We start from the raw sequence: 21,234 nt of genomic DNA, 5'->3' as shown, positions 1-21,234 counted from the left end.
GGTCCGCAAGCCCGCCCTCGGAGCCACGGATCCTCCCCGGAGGCCGCATTGGTTCTTCCCGCACAGCCAGCGTCTCCTCGCGGCGCTTCCTGGCTCGTCACTCATCGTGCGCAGCCAATCAGCGCCCAAAGGCTGGCGAGTCGTCGCAGCTAGAAGGGGCGGCTACTTCCGGCGCGCCTGTGAACGCGCCGATCGCGCAGGCGCGGGGGCGGGCCGGCGGCTGCCAGCGAGCCAATCAGGGGCCAGCAGTGCCGGAGGCTCGCAAGGCCATTAGGCGTGCGCTCGCTTCTCCAAGATGGCGACCGCTAAGGACGGTTGTGGCTTGGGAGAAGTGGCCACGGGGAATGGGCGGCGGCTCCACCTGGGGATTCCGGAGGCCGTGTTTGTGGTAAGAGGCACGCTGGTCCTCGGCGTCTTGACGCTAGGCCGCGGGCTCCCCCTTCCTTCCCGGCCTCCATCCCGGCCTCGGCCACTGGGGGAGGAGTTGGGGTAGTGGATGCGGGAGGGAGGATGGTGCAGCGCACCGCTCTGACGGGCCGCCCCCCGGACGGCGGGTTTCGGCCTCCGCTGCTTGGGAAGGCAGAGCGGGGGGCGGCGAGAAGCCCGGGAGGGACTTGAGCCAGGATGCCGGAGTGCCCGGCGGTTGCCCGGGGCTTAGGGTGCGGTGAGGACGCGGGGGCTGGCGCTCAGGTGTGCTGACGCGGAATCCCAGCCAGTCCGCCGCGGGGCTGCGGGGCCGCAAGGGGGGCGGCGAAGGGAGGACGGGGTCACGCGTGAAGGCCTCGCGTGTCCTGCTGGGAATCGAGTTCATCCGGCGGCCGGCGGGCTGTCGCTGTAAGGTGGCGCGGTGTGGTCAGGTTCGCTTAGCGCGCATCGTTCTAACAACCGTGCGGAGCGCTTGGTGTGCGCTTGGGAGCGGGGACACAGAGACGCAGCCAGGTGACCTAGACAGTGTCTTTCCGTTAGGCTGTTCTGGAAAGAGTGTTTCACAGCTGTTTGAATAAGGAAGGAAAACCCGACTGGCCTTCAGGGCAGTAGCATCTGTCTTTCCTCACTCGGTTCTGACCGACCTCCACTATACAGTATTAACGGAATTTTCTCGACCTTTGGCTTGTATCTATATTGCCTTGTATTCCCTTTTTGGTTGGTGATACGTTCCGACGTTCAAGATATCCATTTCTTTTATTCTTTATTTAGACCACTTGCATCTACAGTCTGCTTTGCACGTGTGCCTTTGCCGATTCAGTTTTGTAGTTCTTTTCCTTTGTTATTTTGTGTTTCCTCCGTGAGCTGTGCCATTTATTTGTTTGCATTCATTTCCCAGCTAATGGTAATGAGGAAAATTTTGCTGAGTGCCGGGCACTTTCTTAGTGCTTTTACAAAAAGCGACGAGATGGGTATTATTATGGGTGATGAAGCGGAGGGACTCGACTCACTCGGTCCCACGTCATGGAGTGTGTAAGCAGGTTCTCCAGGGATTCGAACTGGAGCAGTCCGTGGAATATCAGAGCCCCTACTTACGTGTTCTGCGAGTGGGAGGAAAGCGAGGTACTCATGTTGGCTCAGGGCTGCTTCTCCTGGTCCTCGGGCGACACAGGGATACGTAGTAAAAGCTCACGACTAGATGTTGAATTCAATTTCTAGAGTGCTGTATATAGTATGTTCTGGGTCCTTGGCTACAGATGGCTTCAAAAATCTAATTCAGGAGCATACACTGTATCTGAGGTTTTATAAACTCTTATCTTAAAATGCCTTTCCCTCTAAAATAGCTGTGGGTTATTTTTTCTAGACATTAAAATTTCTACCAACACGGTATGATGTCTTAGCAAGCCAAACTTTATGTAATGTGAATAACATGGTATTGGAGAAAGAACTTTGGCTTCTTAATAGACCAGGGTTTGAATCCTGCCTCTACTTCCCGATCGCTGCTTGGTCTTGGGCATGTTGTTTTACCACTTTGAGCCTCTGTTATTTTCATGGAAAAAGGATGACAGTATTTAAAGAATTGCTACGAGAAGCAATATGTGCTTTCAGTATAACAAGTAGATACTTGATATATATTAATTCCTGTGATGATAGGAGGTCATATACTTTACTGGTTAAAAGTCAGACCTCATTGGGACGCCCGGGTGGCTCAGTGGTTGAGTCTCTGCCTTTGGCTCAGGGCGTTACCGCAGGGTCCTGGGATCGAATCTGGTGTGGCTCTCCCTGCACGGAGCCTGCTTCTCCCTCTGCCTGTGTCTCTGCCTCTCTCTCTGTGTCTCTCATGAGTAAATAAGTAAAATATTATAAAAAATTCTAGTAATTCTAGTTATTTTACAGTAGAGTCTATATGAGTATTGAATTTTACCTAAAATGAGACAGAATATAGCTCTTTTCCGCTGTTAATAGCCTATTGTTCTTTAGCTTATTGAATTTATTAGAAAATGCAAGAAAATGTTAAATATTAGTCATGAAAGCGAGCATTCCTCTCTACTCTGTGATTTACCTGAAATCTTAATATTTTGTTATTCAGAATGTTTGCTGTTTGTTTGTTTTTGCCTTTGTTACTTCTATTCGAATTAGCCATAAAACTTTTTAAAGAGATGTATTTATTTTAGAGAGAGAGAGAGAGAGAGAGTGTGTGTGTGTGTGTGTGTGTGTGTGTGTGAGCCGGAGGGGCAGAGAGAGTGAGAGAGACAACCGTGGGGACCCCCTGTGGAGCGGGGAGCCTGACTTGGGGCTCTATCCCATGACCTGAGATGACCCGAACAGAAATCCAGAGTTAGCTACTTAACTGACTGAGCCACCCAGGCGCCCTGCCGTAAAACTTTTTATTACAGATTACTTCAGCATCTTTTATGATCTAAATTTTATTCTTTTAATATGTTGATTGACAGATGGATGATTTAATATGATGATTGACAGATTTCTTGCAGTTGAATAGTGCCCTTACACCCTTGTAGTACGATCTAATGTTCCTATGATTTGATTATTGCTGCATTCTATGTGCTGATATTTCTTGAAGCACTGTGTGCATGCCTTCCTACCACCCGCCATGGTAGACCAGTCCTCTGTGCCTTTACTATGTGAGATTGATCTGTGGCTTTATTTTTTACTATGATTGGATTTCGGTATTAAAATTGTAGTGATTGGGGCACGTGGGGGGCTCAGTGGTGGAGCATCTGCCTCTGGCCAAGGGCGTGATCCCGGGGTCCTGGGATCGAGTCCCACATCGGGCTCCCCGCAGGGAGCCTGCTGCTCCCTCTGCCTGTGTCTCTGCCTCTCTCTCAGTATCTCTCATGAATAAAAAAAAGATATTTAAAAATAAATAAATACAATTTTAGTGGTTTTTTCAAATGAATAGGTGAATGCTCCATCTTTTTCTTTTATAGCTCAAATAACATTAGAATCACTTATTGTTTAAAAGTTAGATATAAGATTCATTTATCAGTCCATTTGCTTCAAGTGACATTTGCAATATTTTTAATCATGTCTTCAGGCTCTTTTATGAAAATGAGTCAAATCAAGCTTCAACTATTTTGAAGTCAGCTTTAATAATTTTATATCTGTGCAGGTTATCACTTTATTTTTATTTTTTCAATTCCATTGCCACATGATAAGTAGTTATGTGCACTTTCTTTTTCTTAAATTCCTATATCTTTGTTATTGATCTTTTATCCACAAACAGGTTTGCAAAGGATTTATTTTAGTGGTGGTGATAGTCTTTTCAAAGAATGAGCTTCTGGGTTTCTTTCTTTTTCTCAATTATTCTTTTTTAAGATTTATTTATTTATTTGAAAAAGAGCACGAGTAGGAGGGGCAGAAGGAGAGGGAGAGAGAGTCTGCCTTGGACTCTGCTGAGAATGGAGCCCGATGCAGGACTTGATCTCATGACCTGAGCCAAAACCAAGAGTCAGATGCACAACCACCTGTGCCACCCAGGCCTCCCCCTAGTTATGGTTTTTTTTTTAAGATTTAATTTTTTTATTCATGAGAGACAAAGAGAAAGAGAGGCAGAGACACAGGCAGAGGGAGAAGCAGGCTCCACGCTGAGCCACCCAGGTGTCCGCCTCGTTATGTTTTAATGTTTTTTAGATTTTATGTTTATCGGCCCACCTGGGTGGTGAGAAACTGGAGGCAAAGAGACAGGTTCAATAACTTCTCCAGAGTGAACACATCTAGTATGTGGTGAAGCCAGGGTTCAAACCAGGCAGGCCCTGTTTCGTGGCCACAATCCTGTGCTGCTATAGGTAATTCTCCTGGCTAGACTCTAACCTCCTAGCAACATTTACCCTGGGCTAGAAACTTTGACTTACATCTCTTTCCTGCAGTGACCCTTCTAGGAAGATGATATCTTGATTTTACATGCAGACTTCAGCCACTGCGCCCAGCCTCACCTTTTGTTTCTTTTACTGTGTCTCTAGCTTGACGGCTTCATAGTTCACACTCCTTCACTGTTGTTTCTCCTTGCTTCTTGTCTTGTTTAGGCTAAAATAGTCCCTTATAGCTGGTAAATATGGATAAGAATAATGATACAGAGATCTCAGAAACTGTGGGTACTTGAATTTAACTTAAAATGAAGGAATAAAGTTCTTTAAAATGCTGGAAAGGTCCAATGGGATTCCCTTAAAGTTTCCATATATTTTCATCTAGTTCCTGATCCTTATCTGATTAGCTTTTCTTCAAGGACCAGCATGTAGTATACATTTTTAAAAATGCTACTCAGTTTAACTACTTTTTTTTTTGCCTAATTATTCTTTTTACAAAAGATTGTTTTGTTTGCTTTTTAGGTTTACTTTATTTCCAATAGTTGATACTTGAGGTATTTGTGGCTTGCCTTGGGAACCTAATACCATATTCAGCCTGATTTCTATGGCAGAACTTGAGTTCAAAATTTTAGTTGATGATTTTGGCATACATCTGTTGAGTCGTTTTGTGGCTAGGCTACATGACTAGGCAATGTGTTTGATTGTTGGTAATTTTCATATTTACTACCGGGGCAACCTGGGGGGTGTATAAAGCAAGTAAAGTCATCTTTCTTTCCATATATATATTTTTATATAAAAAGAGAAAGGTGGAGGAAGAATAAATTAGCTACATAATGTATGTGCGTTGTTTGAAATGATCTTGAAGTTTTTATAACTACATTATAGTTAAAAACAAGCCTTTGGAAACAAACACAAGGTTTTTTTTTTCTTTAATGTTTTAAAGATAAAGGTGAAACAGTCAAAAATCACATTAGAGGTATGAATTTGAAAATTTGGGAGCACCTGGGCAGCTTAGTCAGTTAAGCATCTGACTCTTGATTTTGGCTCAGGTCATGGTCTTGGGGTTGTGAAATTGAGCCTTGTGTTGGGCCCCATGCTCAGTGTAGACTGCTTGAGATTCTCTGTCTCCCTCTCCCTACACTTGCACGTTCTCTCTCTTTCTCTAAAAAAAAAAAATCTTTTTTTAAAAAAGTCTAACTTGCATGTGTTATTTTTTGATCTTAAAGGAAGATGTAGATTCCTTCATGAAACAGCCTGGGAATGAGACTGCAGATACAGTGCTGAAGAAGCTGGATGAACAGTACCAGAAGTACAAGTTTATGGAACTCAACCTTGCTCAAAAGAAAAGGAGGTAAGTGTAAAAATTTATGAGTTGTTTTTTGTTGTTAATCTTGTATGGCTTAAGCTTTAAAAATCAAGACATATTTTACATTTAATAAAATGTCCAATTTGATGAATTTTTAGATATATTCACTTCTATAACCATTGTCCCGATTAATATGTAGAACACTCCTATTACTGTAGGAAGTTCCCTACTGCCCCTTTTTGGCCAACACTGCCCACTCCCAGAGACAACCACTGTTCTGATTATCTTTACTATAGATTTATCTGTTCTTGAGTTTCATGTAAGTGAAAGCACATAGTAACTACTGTTTTATATCAGGCTTCTTACACTTAGTATGATGCTTTTGAGAGTCCTCCATGGTTTTGTGTATATCAATCAGTAAATTAGTTTCTTTTTAGTGCTGAACCTTGCTCCATTGTATGTGTATGTCCACAATTTTAATCTATTTTTATCTGTTTGCCTGTCAGTGGACATTTGGGTTGTTTCCCCATTTGGTTTGAAGTCTTTGTGTGGGTATGTGTTTTCATTTCTCCTGGGTAATTACCTCGAGGTAGAATTGCTGACTTGTATGGCAAGTATAACGTTCAGTGTTATGAGGAACTACCAAAAGTCCTCCAAGGTGGCTGTACCATATTTCATTCCCACCAGCAGTGTATGGAGTTCCATTTGTTCCATTGGTCCGCATTGGAGTTCCATTTGTTCCATTGGTCCGCATGCTTGCCAATGCTTGGTATTATTAGTCTAAAGATGGTTTTGAAAATGTAATAGAATGAATATCGAAGACCTTATTCCAAAACATGTAGGGTCATAACATCTTAGATTTCTAGTTTATCCTTATTTTGCCACTAAGATCAGAGACCCATAGAGGTTCTGGCTCTCCCTAGATTTCACAAATAATAGGCATAGGACAAATGGATCCTTGTTCTCAGTTGTTTATTTCTCTGTATTTTTATAGTAGCTTACAAAGTCAGTTCACTACAATAAATACTTGTGAATATCTGCTATGCACATTTCCCAGCATTCTTCTGTCAGTTAAATATTTCTGGAATTCTAATTAGGTGCCAGATACTGTTTTGGGTGAAATAAAGTTCAGTGTCTGCTCTCAAGAGGGACGCCCGTCTAGGCATGCTAGATATGTCAATAAGATAAGCACATAAAGTATAGCAGTTGAGATACTTTAGTACAAAGTAATGAGTTAGCACAGGGAAAGGTGTGATCTTGAGGGTGAGAGTGACGTTCGGGGGAAGCTTCTGGGCTGTGTAGAATTTTGAAGGCTGGTTATGAGTTCGGAGGCAGACTAAAGCAAGGAAGGAGCATCTGGGCATAATGTGCCATTCATGTAAAAGTACAAATGTTTGTATTTAGATATGTTTTCTCATTTGATTTGGTAACAGGGAAATTTGACTAAGGCCTGGGTACTAGATGAAAAGTCATTGACATAGAGTGTTAAACAGAAAAGAGCATGATAGAAAAGACTATGAATGATATGTTTTCATTTTGGAAAAAGTATATCTGTACAAAAATATCTGGAAGAAGGTATACTGATGGTGTATCAACAGTGGTAATCTTTGGGTGGTGGGAATATGGTATTTTTAAAAATCTGGTTATCTGTATTATTAGGTTTCTACAATATTTACCTACTACTTTTATAAGAAAAGCTTTTTTTTAAAGATTTTATTTATTTATTCATGAGAGACCCAGAGAGAGAGAGAGTCAGATAGGCAGAGGGAGAAGCAGGCTCCATGCAGGAAGCCTGATGTGGGACTCGATCTCGGGTCTCCAGGATCACACCCTGGGCTGAAGGCGGCACTAAACTGCTGAGCCACCCGGGCTGTCCAGAAAAGCTTATTTTCATTTTAAAAAGAATAAAGTCAAGTTTTCAGATCACCCACAGGAAGATTATAGATAGAGAAAAATATGTGCCTCAGGACCAAGCCCTGGGAGAGAGGAGGAAATTTGTGTATCATAATTATACCTCTAGTCCTGGGGTATATAGTAGGGTGCTCATCCAAGTTTATATAGGCTCTAGGCCTGAATGTGAGGGATAAAAACCCTCACAGTTTGTACCTACAGCCTTCCTAATGAGTGCACTTGAGGTATATCAGTGAACAAAACAGACAGTCCCTGCCCTTGGAAAGGTTGCAGTCTAGTGGAGTCTAGATAGTAAACACACAATTCAATAGGATTAATATTTATTGTGTACCTGATATGTGCTTGCCATCATCTTAAGTACTTAGGATATGTCAGTCCTTGTGGAGCTGCCATTCTGGCCAGAAAACAACTAGATTATAGACTGGTTAGAAAGTGATAAATGCTGTGGAAATAAATGGAGTAAGAGGATGTGAAATATTGGAGGCAGCAGCCGCTGAGGGTTTTGAGCAAAGAAGTGGTGTAATCTGATTTTCCCCTGTTAAGGTACGACTCCCTCGAGTTGCTGGGCTGGTAATATTCCTGAGAAGGGCAGAAGTGTGGAGCTCAGTTAGTAGGCCCTTTCATTAATCTAGGGAAGGTGATGGAGGTGGTGGGGAAGAAGCGTATTCTGGATTTATTTTGAAGTCGGTGCTAGCATGATCTGGTGGACGAGAGGTGAGGTGTGGAAGGGACGCATGGAAGGTGCTTCCAGGTCTGAGCAACTTGAAGGAAGAGTTACCATCATCTAAGATGGAGAAGTGGTGGAAGTTATCGGCGTTATGGATGGGAACACTGTTAGTCCAGTGACTTCAAAAGGAGTGATAGAATTGGAGAACGCGAATATGGAAAGCTTTTTGAAGAGGTTTACCCATTCCAGTAGTGGGTTGGTTCTTTTATTTGTAGGAGTTCTTTATACATTGACGCTCAAATAGCATCGATTGTTCAAACACGGGTTTGAACATGGGTACACTTATACCTGGATTTTTTCTATATATATATAATTTTGGAAGATTTATGACAGTTTGAAAAAAACGTAGCCTTGTGATACCAGAAAACATTAAGAAAGTGTTAGGTATTATTGTAAGATTACAGTACAATACAGTGTAATGTATAATATACATTATGTATTTTATGTATGTAATACACACATATTTTGTGTATGTATGTAATATGTCATATATTACATATAATACAATACACATAACATATAAAATACATGGTTATCGACTGTTTATGTTATTGGTAAGGCTTCCAGTTAACAGTAGACTATTAGTACTCAAGGTTTTGGGGAATCAAAGTTACACATGGATTTTTGAGTTTATTTATTTATTTATCTTTAATTTATTTGTTTTTTGATTTTTGAGTTTATTGGGGATTGCCAGCCCCCACATTGTTAAAACTCAATTGTTTTTTTTTTAAAGATTTTATTTATTCATGAAAGACACAGAGAGAGAGAGGCAGAGATACAGGCAGAGGCAGAGGGAGAAGCAGGCCCCATGCAGGGCGCCTGATGTGGGACTCAATCCAGGGTCTCCAGGACCACACCCTGGGCTGAAGGCGGTGCTAAACCTCTGAGCCGCTGAGCCACCAGGGCTGCCTGTTAAAAGTCCATTGTATATTGGATAGTAATCCTTTTAAGTTTATGAGTGAGAAATTTTTCCTCCTTTTGTAATTTATGTTTTTTCTTTCCTTATGGCTTCTTTTGATGATTAGTTCTTAATTTAAATGTTTTTGGTGAAAAGTTCCCCTAATAGCTTTTTGTGTCTCATTTAAGAAATCCTAGCCTATATTTCATGTTCAAAAAGACAAATTTTTGTGTTTTCTTCTAAAAGTTTTACGATTTTGCTTTTCACGTGTAACTTAGTTTTTATTTGTTTTTGTTGGGTGGGTACAGGGGGAGAGAGAATCTTAAGCAGGCTCCATGCTCCATGACCCTGAGGTCATGACCTGAGCTGAAATCAAGAGTTAGGTGCTTAACTGACTAAGCCACCCAGGTGCCCCTCACCTTTAACTTCTTAATTCAGAAATTCATTTTTATGTATGGTATATGTAATTTGTCTAGGTGTGGATATTTTTCTTCTTTCTTAACTAACTATATGTCAGCTTCCTGTAACTATGGATAGCTGTGTGGTTTGCCTTTATCCATAGAGGATTTTGCTTTTGCCAGGGGTGGTGATTCTATAGGAGCCTGTTCCTGCCCTGGCACTTAATACGTGAGCTTCCGCCACTGAGCTGCAGGGCAGGGCCCCAGGCTTGGGTCTGCAGCTGGTAGCAGCACCTGACTCATGATGCTTACTTTTCTCTAGTTCTCAATGCTTGACTAAAAGCCTTTTTCAGCTTTTTACTCTTAGATTTTTTCTGGAACTTTCCCTTACCTTTGTGGTATCAGCTTTGCAGTAAAAACTATTTTTGTGCATGATTGAGTTGTTTTGCAGCAGATGGCTCTGCTTAGTAACCTTTTTCTTTTACATATGCTATAAATTTTTCCTTGTAGCCTATCATTTGCCTTTCACTTTACCTTCAGCTGTATACAAGTTCTTTAGTATTTTGTAATTCTCTTGTGGTAATCTCAACACCTGAATTGTATGTCTTTTAATTGGAAATTTTGTGATTATCATTTTTTGTGGGTTTTTCTGGTAATTTTTCTTCTTGTCTCTTGGGATTCCTGTTAATATAGATGTTGATGCTCCTAATTCTGCCTTCCATTTCTCTTCATTATATTTCCTGTTTTCTACTGACTTTGGTAATTTGTCTTTTGGCAATTAGATGGATGTCCATAAGTTCTTTTATTTCAACCATTACGTTTTTGTATCTAGTCGTTTTGATTCTTATAGCTAGCTACTTGTTTCTTCATATTATCAATATCCTTTCTTTTCTCTCTGAGGCATTACTGTATAATCTTATTTTCTAGTATTTCATTTTGTTCCATCTGATAGACGTTACTGAGTTTATTGTCTGTATTTTATTGTAGTTGTGTTTACAGATCATCCTATCTTTTCCCCATAGCTCATGTTCCCTCAGGGTTATCAGATTCTTTGGCCAGTAATGTGTGTGTGGGTGGGGTGGGGGAGCGATTTAAGCCCCTTCTGGTGAGTAGGGATAGGAAGAACGCTGCTGGTGTTAACAATGGCACCACCATTGGACAGACGTTATTCTCCCCAGCCAGGTGACTTGGCCTCTGAGGATTCTTTTTACTCCTTTGTTCTTGCCCATCTTCACTGTCATCACTCCTGGGAGTGGTGGGGGGGCTCCTAGGGGCCAGTATTTGTGTTCTTAGCTCCTCACCCTGACCTCTCTACTTCTGACGAATTCTACTATGTTTCTACCCTGTAGCATGAGGGAGTCGGTAAGGTGATTTCACCCAGGGCTTTTTAGAGGGATGAAAAGCAACTAGAAAGTTTTCCTTTAACAAGACTCCCCATTTGAAGATTTGGTTCACTTCCCTTCTAAGTAAGCTGCGATCTCCCTTCCTCACTCTCCTACCCACTCCTAGAACCTAGAGATTTCCATTGCTCATATAATAACAAAGATCTAGGATGGGCCCAAGTGTCCATTGGCAGGAGAGCAGATTAAGAAGTTGTGCTATCTTCATAATTGAATGTTAGCAGTGAAAATGAATTAAGAAGTTTTAGGAACCTAATTGAGTTAAAGAAAATCCAAGAAGAATGCATATAACACTAGATTGTATTAAGCCAAGAAGCCAGCAAAGAATATGTTGTTTGGGGATATACATAAATGTGATGAAATTGTTGGAAAAAGAAAAAAAGGGGGCTATAGCCACACGGGAGAGCTGCTATCTTTTGGGATGGAGCAGAGTAGGGAGGGGTATCTTGCTTCGACATGCTCAGTGACCTTGGTGTTTTTCCTGAGTTGACTGGGGTTGCTGCTGTTTGATTTATCAATATGCTTCATAATTTATATGCTACATGTAATATTTATCTATAGAAAAATATAGAAATTGGCATGACTAAAAACCTTTATCTGAACATTCTTATGTTGTATGCATATCAGATAATTTACAATAAATATATCTTTTTAGCATTTACCTGTATCAGCACATAATGCACAATTAAGCAGAGTTGAAAGATCTACATTACCCATTTTAAATTTGTAAAGAGTTCACAGAGCATTAGCTTTCAAACTAAGTAAAAAAAATGAGTGGTAAGTGTGTGTGTCTCTAGATTATATTTCCAGATAGTGATAGTATTTTTTTTAAGTAGCAGGCTCATCTACCATACTTCTTGCAGGCCAGTAGCACAGGGTATAATAAAGTTTGTGCTACTAGTGTCCTTCACACATGGTGTAACTTCCTTTATATGATGCAATAAGTATATTGTCTTTGTTTTTAATTTATCAGGTTTTTATTTAAATTCCAGTATAGGGATCCCTGGGTGGCGCAGCGGTTTGGCGCCTGCCTTTGGCCCAGGGCGTGATCCTGGAGACCGGGATTGAATCCCACATCGGGCTCCCGGTGCATGGAGCCTGCTTCTCCCTCTGCCTGTGTCTCTGCCTCTCTCTCTCTCTCTCTCTCTGTGACTATCATAAATAAATAAAAATTTATAAAAAATAAATAAATAAATTCCAGTATAGTTAACCAAGTGTCATACTAGTTTCAGGTGTACAATACAGTGATTCAGCACCTCTATAACAAGTACATTTTCATTATCACATTTAAATTTTGTTTACATCCAATTTCTAATCCTGAAATTTAGTTAAATGTATTCTGATAGAACCACAGCTTTGTTTTTGTATTCTTAGTTTGTCTTGTTACAAATTCCATTGTGATTTGACAGCACCCTAGAACTAGTTTGGCACATTTTTCCATGCAAAACACATTACAACCGTGGGCAGCTCCTAATGACCAGGAAAAAGAGCCAAACCTCAGTGCCAACGAAATAAAAAATGTCTCATTCTTTCTTCTAAGTAACTTTCAATGTTTTCAGCATATTTTTATCTCTTATCTTCTTGTCAGTGAGGTTGATAACACTTTGGGATCAGTTGTTAGCAGTTTTTTGGAAATAATTTTAATGAATTTTACTTGTTAGAGTACTTTTATGTCCATAGCACAGTTGAACAGAAGGTACAGAGATTTCCCATATATTCAATGCCTCCTCACACTGCAGAGCTTCCCTCATTATCAGCAGCCTCCACCAGAGTAGGACATTGATTCCGGGTGATGAGTCAAGGGGCTCCTGGCTGGCTCAGTTGTTGGAGCATGTGATCTGTTCTTGGGGTCATGAGTTTGACCTCCACATTGGGTATAGAGCCTACTTAAAAAATTAATAAATGATGAGTCAATATCAATATATTATTATTAACTGAAGTCCATAGTTTAGCTGAGGGTTCATTGTGGTGTTGGATATTGTGGGTTTTGATAAATGGATGATTTTAATAGTCCTCAAAAAGATAATCATTAGAAAATGCAAAGGCAGTAAGACTGTGTCCTGGTGTTTTTCTTGCCTGCAAAATACTAAGTCAACTTTTTTCTTATTCACAGGCTAAAAGGTCAGATTCCTGAAATTAAGCAGACTTTAGAAATTCTAAAATACATGCAGAAGAAAAAAGTAAGTACATTTTTGTTTCTAAATATGAGTGAACCAGAATTCTTCAGCAGAGGCTCATCTTCTTTGACTCTTTGGTCACTGGTATTTGTATGTGTTAGAATATCAAGTCTGCGTTCTTGTTTCTTGTGTATATGTACTGATGTCATAGTGTGCTTCTGTGATAAATGTGGCTTTGTGGCTTTTTTCCCAAGTCAACTTTAATTTTAGGGCCTACATTTCTTGGATTATTTTACTTATATGGAGTATTTGTAAAAGTTAAATGCAATTGGAAGTTATTTTAGGTACAAAAAGAAAATGTCTTATTTTGAGGTAGCAGCCCTCAAGGGTTTTTATTGTTGTTATTGTTCTCCCTAAGAATAGGGACTTAAGATCTAAGACTTACAGATCTGCAAAGAATCTTCGAAATTGTGTTTTGGGCTCTCATTTTACAGTTGAGGAAAACGTTAGCGAGAGGTTATGCTTGACCAGTGTCACATAGCTAGTTTACTGGCAGAACTGGATTAGAGAATCTTCTGAGTCTTAATCCAGTACTCATTAAATAAAAGCAAGCTATAAGGATTAAATTTTATAAGCGTATTGTACTTAAAAGATTACGTAGGGGTGACTGGGTGGCTCAGTGAGTTAAGCATCTGCTTTCAGCTCAGGTCATGATCCCAGAGTCTGGGATGAGCCCTCATTGGGCTCCCTCCTCAGCGGGGAGTCTGCTTCTCCTTCTGCCTCTCCTCCCTTCACTCCCAGCTCGTGCACACTCTCTTTTTCTCTCTCAAAAAAAAAATCCTCTTAAAAAAGATGTGTGTATGATTTATTACTTGACTACTGGAATAACACTATTTCCAGTACATTATTTTATGTGGTGAAGTTTATGAGACTTCAGGAAGCATTGGTTGAGCATGAAGAACTGATAAAGTAATAATTACTAACTTTTTTGAGAGAGAGGGAGAGGGAATGAAAGAGTATGAGTGGATTGGGGGAGGGGAAGGGCAGAGGGAGAGAGAGAATCTCGAGTAGGTGCTACTCTGAGCATAGAGCTGACAGGGGGCTCGATCTCATAACCCTGAGATCATGACCTGAGCTGAAATCAAGAGTCAGATGCTTAAATGACTGAGCCACCCCAGTGCGCCAATAATTGCTAACTGTTGCATAGCACTTTTTCTGTGACAGCACCGTTTTGTGTGTATGTGTGTTTATGTTTGTGTAACGGCTGTTTGCCACAGCCTTCAGAGGTGTAGAGACTATTATCCCAATTTTACAGATTGGGAACCTGAAACACAGAGAGGTCAATTGAAATGTCAAATTTACACAGGTAGTAAGTAGCTGAGCCAGAATCCATGCCCCCCATGCCCAGCCATCTGGCTCCAGCCTTCTTTTACCACTACACTCAGTTGGCTGGGTGGTACTCTTTTAAATGATTTAGGTTCAGCTCTGCGGTCTCTCCTTTATAACCTTGTTATTAAACTGACCTATTTACAGTACTGTCATTTTTTTTTTTGAAGGAGTCCACTGGTTCACTGGAGACCAGATTCTTACTGGCAGATAACCTGTATTGCAAAGCTTCAGTTCCTCCTACTGATAAAGTGTGTCTGTGGTTGGGGGTAAGTAACTGAAATAGCCACAGATTCCTTGGCTGACATTTGTAAACCACTGTGGTTTTCCCACCACAACAATACTATTAGAGCTGGGTAAAGTGCTTATCTCCCTTTGACTGTGGAGGGAACAAAGGGGTAGAATTCAAGGGGTCTGTAATGGAAACGGACTGGAATGACAAGTGTGATGAGCTACAGAAGGGACTCGTCTCTCCCAGTCAATATAAAACTAACGAAAGCCCTCTTCCCCTTCTGCTAATGCTTTATCTCTTAAATGTCACACAAGGAAGAGCAGTGGAAATAAAATAGAAAGGCCTGCTGAACCTCGGATAAATATTTCTTCCTCGTGAGGGTTTATTAGTTCTGGAAAGATTTCTCACAACTTTAGGGGGAAAAGATTATTATAAAAACCTTGAGATTAGGGCAGGCTGGGTGGCTCAGCAGTTTAGTGCTGCCTTCACCCCAGGGCATGATCCTGGAGTCCCGGGATCGAGTCCTGCGTTGGGCTCCCCATGGGGAGCCTGCTTTTCCCTCTGCCTGTGTCTCTGCCTCTCTCTCTCTGTGTCTCTCATGAATACATAAATAAAATATTTAAAAAAATTCTTGAGATTAGAGGCCATTTTTAAAACCATATATTTCAATTTTAGATGATGTTGTAGACCTTGTCTCTGATTTTTTTCCTATCTTACTCCTCTGAATCCTCTCACCAATCAGCCACGCCATTCCTTACTATCCAGCTCGCTGCCCATTGGTCTCGTTACCCCAGGCAAGTTCCCGTGCAAAGTAGCAAGCTAAGTGTACATACAGCTCCCACCTCTCCTCACTGGAAAGATTTCCCCCTTGCTGTTATATTGTAGAATCACCCTTGAGAGGTACTCTAATGCTATGTAAGATGGGCAGATTAATTTTTATTTATTTTATTTTATTTTATTTTATTTTATTTTATTTTATTTTTTATTTTATTTTATATTTTTTATTATTTTATTTTATTTTATTTTATTTTATTTTATTTTATTTATTTTATTTATTTATTTATTTATTTATTTATTTATTTATTTATTTATTTATTTATTTATTTATTTATGATAGGCACAGAGAGAGAGAGAGGAGAGAGGCAGAGACACAGGCAGAGGGAGAAGCAGGCTCCACGCACCGGGAGCCCGACGTGAGATTCGATCCCGGGTCTCCAGGATCGCGCCCTGGGCCAAAGGCAGGCGCCAAACCGCTGCGCCACCCAGGGATCCCATTTTATTTATTTTTAATGGAGACAGAGAGAGAGGCAGAGACCCAGGCAGAGGGAGAAGCAGGCTCCATGCAGCGAGCCCGATGTGGGACTGGATCCTGGGTCTCCAGGATCACACCCTGGGCTGAAGGCAGCGCTAAGCTGCTGAGCCACCCAGGGATCCCTAGACGGGCAGATTAATACCTGGAAACTCACTCTCTATTCCTTAATTCCCCCTCCTGCTTTTGTTGGTTGTAATATTTTCAGGGTTTGTATATTCCATTCAATGACCATATTTCTCATACTTACTTAGCTTTAGTTCTATAAATGAAATGGCTATCTACCTGGTGGTCTAATCCGAGGGGTCATCTTCCTCGAATTCTCTTTCTCTCAGCCCACATTCCATTAGCAGGTGGGGATAAGATGATTCCATAAACCAGACTAGGACAACAAGGAGCTGTCTGATAAGAATTACACCTGGAATCCACTTCATACGCATAAGAGAATGTGTCCTAAATGTATTACATACTTGCATGAGATACTGACACCAAGTGATAGATAACTTATTTTATAACCCTGAGATAAGGATGGTTTGTTTAGGCCACAAAACTCAGAAACTATAAGGAAAGTCAGAAGACAAACAATGAACAGGGAAAATATTTGTAACTCATGTCGCAGGTAGGGCACCAATAGGGTCCTTTGCAGGGTGACTTGCAGTGTGTTTTGGGTGTGTCCGTCTTGAGATACCTGTTAGACCATCAAATGGAGAGGCTGATAAGACTGAGGAGTGAATCAACAAAGAAGAAATACTTGGCACGCAGTACTTCCTGAATGAATCATTGATGTTTTTCTGTCACAAATGAAGTGTTTTTAAATTTATTCTATTTTTTTTTGTTAAAAGTAACCAAAGTATACAAATTTTCTGAAAAAGAAATAGTAATAAGAAACAATGGCAGTTGACTCAGGAATGGGGTTTGGGATTGAAGAGACATGTACTTGCCTTTGAATATTTTCTTGTCCTGTCTCAATTTGTATACAGTTCTCTAATTGTCATGGATTGGGTTATTCAGTCAGTAAGTATGTAGAACCTTCTTGTGCCAGACGCTTTCATGTTGTCTGTCTCATTTAATCCCTACAATAATCCCTTGAGTAATTTTTAAATTCCTCATCAGTCAGATGAAGGAAGTGGTTCAGGAAATTCCCAGTGGTAAGTCAGGAAACATGAGGAGTTTAGAGCTAGGAAAGGTTTGTTCCCCGCTTCCAGAATGCATGCATCTCTGTGTAGGCAGTAACACCAGAGCTTCGGGCTTCATCCCTAGCATCTGTTGGCGGTAGGAAGGAGACAGTAAGAGCTAGCCATTATATATATATATAATTTGCAAAATTTAAAATCCCTGTATCTTAAGCTCAGAAACAAGTATTTAAATTGATTCAAATGTAATACTATTTAGGGGCACCTGGGTGGCTCAGTTAGTTGAGCATCTGCCTTTGCCTCAGGTCATGATCAGGTCCTGGGATGGAGCCCCTCATCAGGCTCCCTGCTCCACAGGGAGCCTGCTTATTCCTCTGTCACTCCCCTTGCTTGTTCTTTCTCTCTCTCTCTGTCAAATAAATAAATCTTAAAAAAAAACTATTGTAAGACTATTTAGTGTCATCATGGAGGTTGTATAAAGATGGGATTTGGTGTCTAAATATTGGTTCTTCTCTTAATTCTCTTGTTTACTTAATATCTGTGCTAGTGTAGGCAACCTAACCTCTTTGAGCCCACATTTTCTTAGTGGTAAAGAGGAAAAAACAAGAAGAACTTGATTGACCAGGGTTGTTACGAGGAGTAAACAATACAGTGTATATAAATGTATTTTTTAACCCAGGGATCAGTAAAGTCTGTGTAAAAGGTCAGAGAATAAATATTTTGGTTTTGCAGAGGACACGGTCTCTGTCACAACTACTCAGCTCTGTTGCTGAGGTATGAAAGCATAAGCGAATGGAGAATATCTGGGTTCCAGTACAGCTTCTAAGAAAAGGCAGCTGGCTGTGTTTGGCCTAAGGGCTGTAGTTTGCCAACCCCTGCTCTAACCTGTGAAGCACTATGGAAATGTTGAATAACTGTCATGACTTTCTTTCTTCAGGCTAATGTAATGCTTGAATATGATATTGATGAAGCTCAGGCATTGTTGGAAAAGAATCTATCAACTGCCACAAAGAATCTTGATTCTCTTGAGGAAGATCTTGACTTTCTTCGAGACCAATTTACTACCACTGAAGTCAGTATCCTTTCTTTAACTAAAAGCAAAGGACGGAAAGGAGAAAGATGTTTTCGACATTCTTACTTGCATTATTTTGATGAGAAGAATAACCTTACTCTTAGGCTGATTTGAACTTGCAGATCTTATGAGAATGATAATTAGCATATTTGGAACTAATACTTCACTAAGTTTGTAGATTGATTACTTTGAATTTGAATTATGAAGGTTTGGAAATAGCAAATTCAAATCAGTGCATAACCATTTTTCTTTCAGTTTTCTCGAGACACCTTCATAGCTAGTTAAATAGCTTAATCCACAAGCGTTTATTAAGGGTCTCCTATGTTGCTGCAACTGTAAGTTGTATGGGGCACAGGATGGTGAGGGAGTCAGTGCAAAAAAAAAGTGGCAAAGTCTTGCTGTATTAGAACTGCACATGTAAAACAGCTAAATGATAATTTGATAGTCAAATATAAGTAAGTTTGTTTCAGGAAGGCAATGCCAAGGCAATTTAAAGTTAGGGAAAGAGATAAATTGGAATTAGCTCAAAGAAGGCTTTGAGAGTTAGCACTTGGGCTGTTTTTAAAGGCAGTATAGGATTTGGATCAGCAGAGAGAAGTGGGGGTAGGTATTCTGGTCAAGGAGGGGCCAGGTATGTTGAAACCCAGCTCTTTGCCTTTCCTCTCTGACCTACCTCTCCTGGTGCCTGTAACAGGCATTGGCCCCACATGCTCACCAAGGCACCTGTGAGGTGTTCCCAGGACAGTCTTACTTCATGCCACTGACCTCTTCCTGCCCTAGCCTTCCTTCAGCGCACCCTGGGTTCCAAATAGCCCCAATCAGTTCTCCTCACCTCCCCCCCACCTATGCCATACCCTTTATATTTCCACTTTGTTCTTCCTACCTGGAATGATTTCCCCTGACTTATGTGGGTTACTCCTTTTTTTTCCCTTCATATTTCAGCTAAAGCATCAGATCATTTCGGAACATTTTCAAATCCTCAGGGTATTTTGTTGTTTTTCTGTACTTACCTAGCACTTTGCATGTAGTACTTTATTTTCGATGCCAGATGGGGAGTACTTCAAGTGTAGGAGCTGTATGTGCTCTTTTCTCCACAGCACGTAGCATGCAGCATGCATTGAGTGCTTGGGTGAGGGAAGGCAGGCCTGTTAGAGGCCTAGAGCAGGGGCTGGTGTGGGATGCATAATGTGGACACTTCATCCAGAGGCGGGGGAAAAAGCTATTCAACTTCTAGATGAGAAAAAAAAACAACCTTCTAGGAGATAGCACTGGAGAAGATCTAGATGACTGAGTATGGTGATGACTTCTGCATGCAACACCAAAGGCCCAGTCCATGAAAGAAATGATTGATGTGCGAGGGCTTACACAGGATGGTGCTTGTGGGAAGGAAAATAAGTTGAGTGAATGTCCTATTAAACCAAAGGGAGGTAAGAGATGAAATTATCGATAGTTGTACTAATTTAAATATTGCCTGTAAGGATATAGTTTGAATAGTCTTTAAAATTTCATCGATGAGGGCTTGTCTTTCAGACCGTGTCAAGCACCTATTTTCTCAAATATAATGCTATAGTTGACTACGTATCCTAAACAACTACTGATTTGAGACTTTGACTTTGTATTGGTGGAATTTAGTTCCAGTATTTTCTTCAATGATACCATAGAAAGATGGCTCACAACACTAGTTGTTCCCATTATTTCGCATGCACGATTTCTCTCTTTGATTCAGTCTGTGAGTGAATACCTAACCTAGTCCTTAGTGTGTTATCTTTAGATTTGCATTTGCATTTTCTTTGACAATTCTTGCAGATATGGCCAGGGTTTATAACTGGGATGTAAAAAGAAGAAACAAAGATGATTCTACCAAGAACAAAGCATAATGCTGGCAATTAAAAATGTGGTTCAGTTTTCCAAACATGTTATTTTAAGTACCCCAAAGTTTATCCTTAAAGGTTGACATGACTTTGATAGATTTTTTTTTAATGGCAAGAATGGTAATTAAAACTTCAAAAAAGATAGCCACCATTTTATTATAGAAACAAAGGTAGTTTCAGATATTTTATGAAATCAGCATTATTTTATTTTATTTTTATTTTCAGCAAAGTAAATGCAACTTTTATCTTTTTTTTTTTTTTTTTTTTTGGTTTGTCATAAAAAAGTCTTAGCCGAGATGGCTGAGGTATGCTGTGGAAGCAGAATGCTGAATACTTTTCTTTATTGGCTGATACTTACTCTCACTTGATGTGGCTAAACCAGTATAGAGGTAGGAAAAATAGTTAGTTTAAATATTTCCAAACTTGTTTTCTTTAGTATATGTGGGGCTTTATGGCTCTCTGTTGCTATTATTTGTGTATATAAATGGATTTTCATGAATTACTACTTAGCCAATAACTATTACAATAGTCTGTACTTTTCAAGAAATGGTAATTTGCCTTCCCAAACATAAGAGGGCTGTCTATTGAGACAACACTTTTTTTTAAACCCCATAGAAGTGCACAGTGTCTTTGCAATGCCAATATAAGGGAGATCTGGGCCAACATGAAATAACAAAATTTTTTAGCCACTCAAAACTCTCGGCTAAGGCAATTCTGTATTTCTTAACGGTCTCCAAAGCAGCTGAACAAGAATATTAAGATAAATTTAAATCTGCAGTGGTTGAAAGATTTGTGAGCTTTTTTATTCATGATAAAATCTCATACAAAGAGTAGAAAGATCCCTGCGGAAAGCCATTGGTACAGTGGCTAGCACTGGGTGATAGTCTGATAAAAACACAAATGTATTATTCCATCTCTGTGTAGTACAACATATACTTGTACAATGTTTTGTACTTGTATTTCATGATATTAAAACATTGAAGTTAAAACTGTGGCATGGCACCTTTTTTTTTTTAACATTATTCTTCCTAAAGTTAACGTGTCTTTTCACATATTTGTAAAGTTCATTTACTTCTGAGTGTAACTAGCGTGTCCCAAGAGGTTATGTTTATAGGAACGACGCAGATTCTCTTTGGAAGGAATTCACATCAGCAAGCAATTGAGTTAAATCTGAAAGAAACCAAAGTTCTTGAGTCACTTTTCTTTCATAATTCAGAATTCCCA

General features: G+C 40.2%; 1 protein-coding gene across 2 annotated transcripts; it reads left to right on the top strand.

Moving 5' to 3' along the window:
- The first annotated feature begins 229 nt into the window (after positions 1-229).
- VBP1 (VHL binding protein 1) lies at positions 230-20,999 on the top strand. Of its 2 annotated transcripts, none has more exons than XM_072817620.1 (6): positions 230-388; positions 5,477-5,601; positions 13,004-13,070; positions 14,564-14,662; positions 18,005-18,143; positions 19,946-20,999. In XM_072817620.1, exons 1-6 carry the CDS (start codon positions 296-298, stop codon positions 20,014-20,016), a joined length of 594 nt encoding a protein of 197 aa, XP_072673721.1. In that variant the 5' UTR covers positions 230-295; the 3' UTR covers positions 20,017-20,999. The 2 variants fall into 2 exon arrangements, with proteins under 2 accessions (XP_072673721.1, XP_072673722.1); XM_072817621.1 differs by lacking the exon at positions 230-388 and adding an exon at positions 492-690.
- Positions 21,000-21,234: the final 235 nt, after the last annotated feature.

This window comes from Canis lupus, chromosome X (assembly GCF_048164855.1).
Source record: "Canis lupus baileyi chromosome X, mCanLup2.hap1, whole genome shotgun sequence".
Lineage (NCBI taxonomy): Eukaryota > Metazoa > Chordata > Mammalia > Carnivora > Canidae > Canis > Canis lupus.
This window is presented reverse-complemented; position numbering and strand designations above follow the sequence as displayed.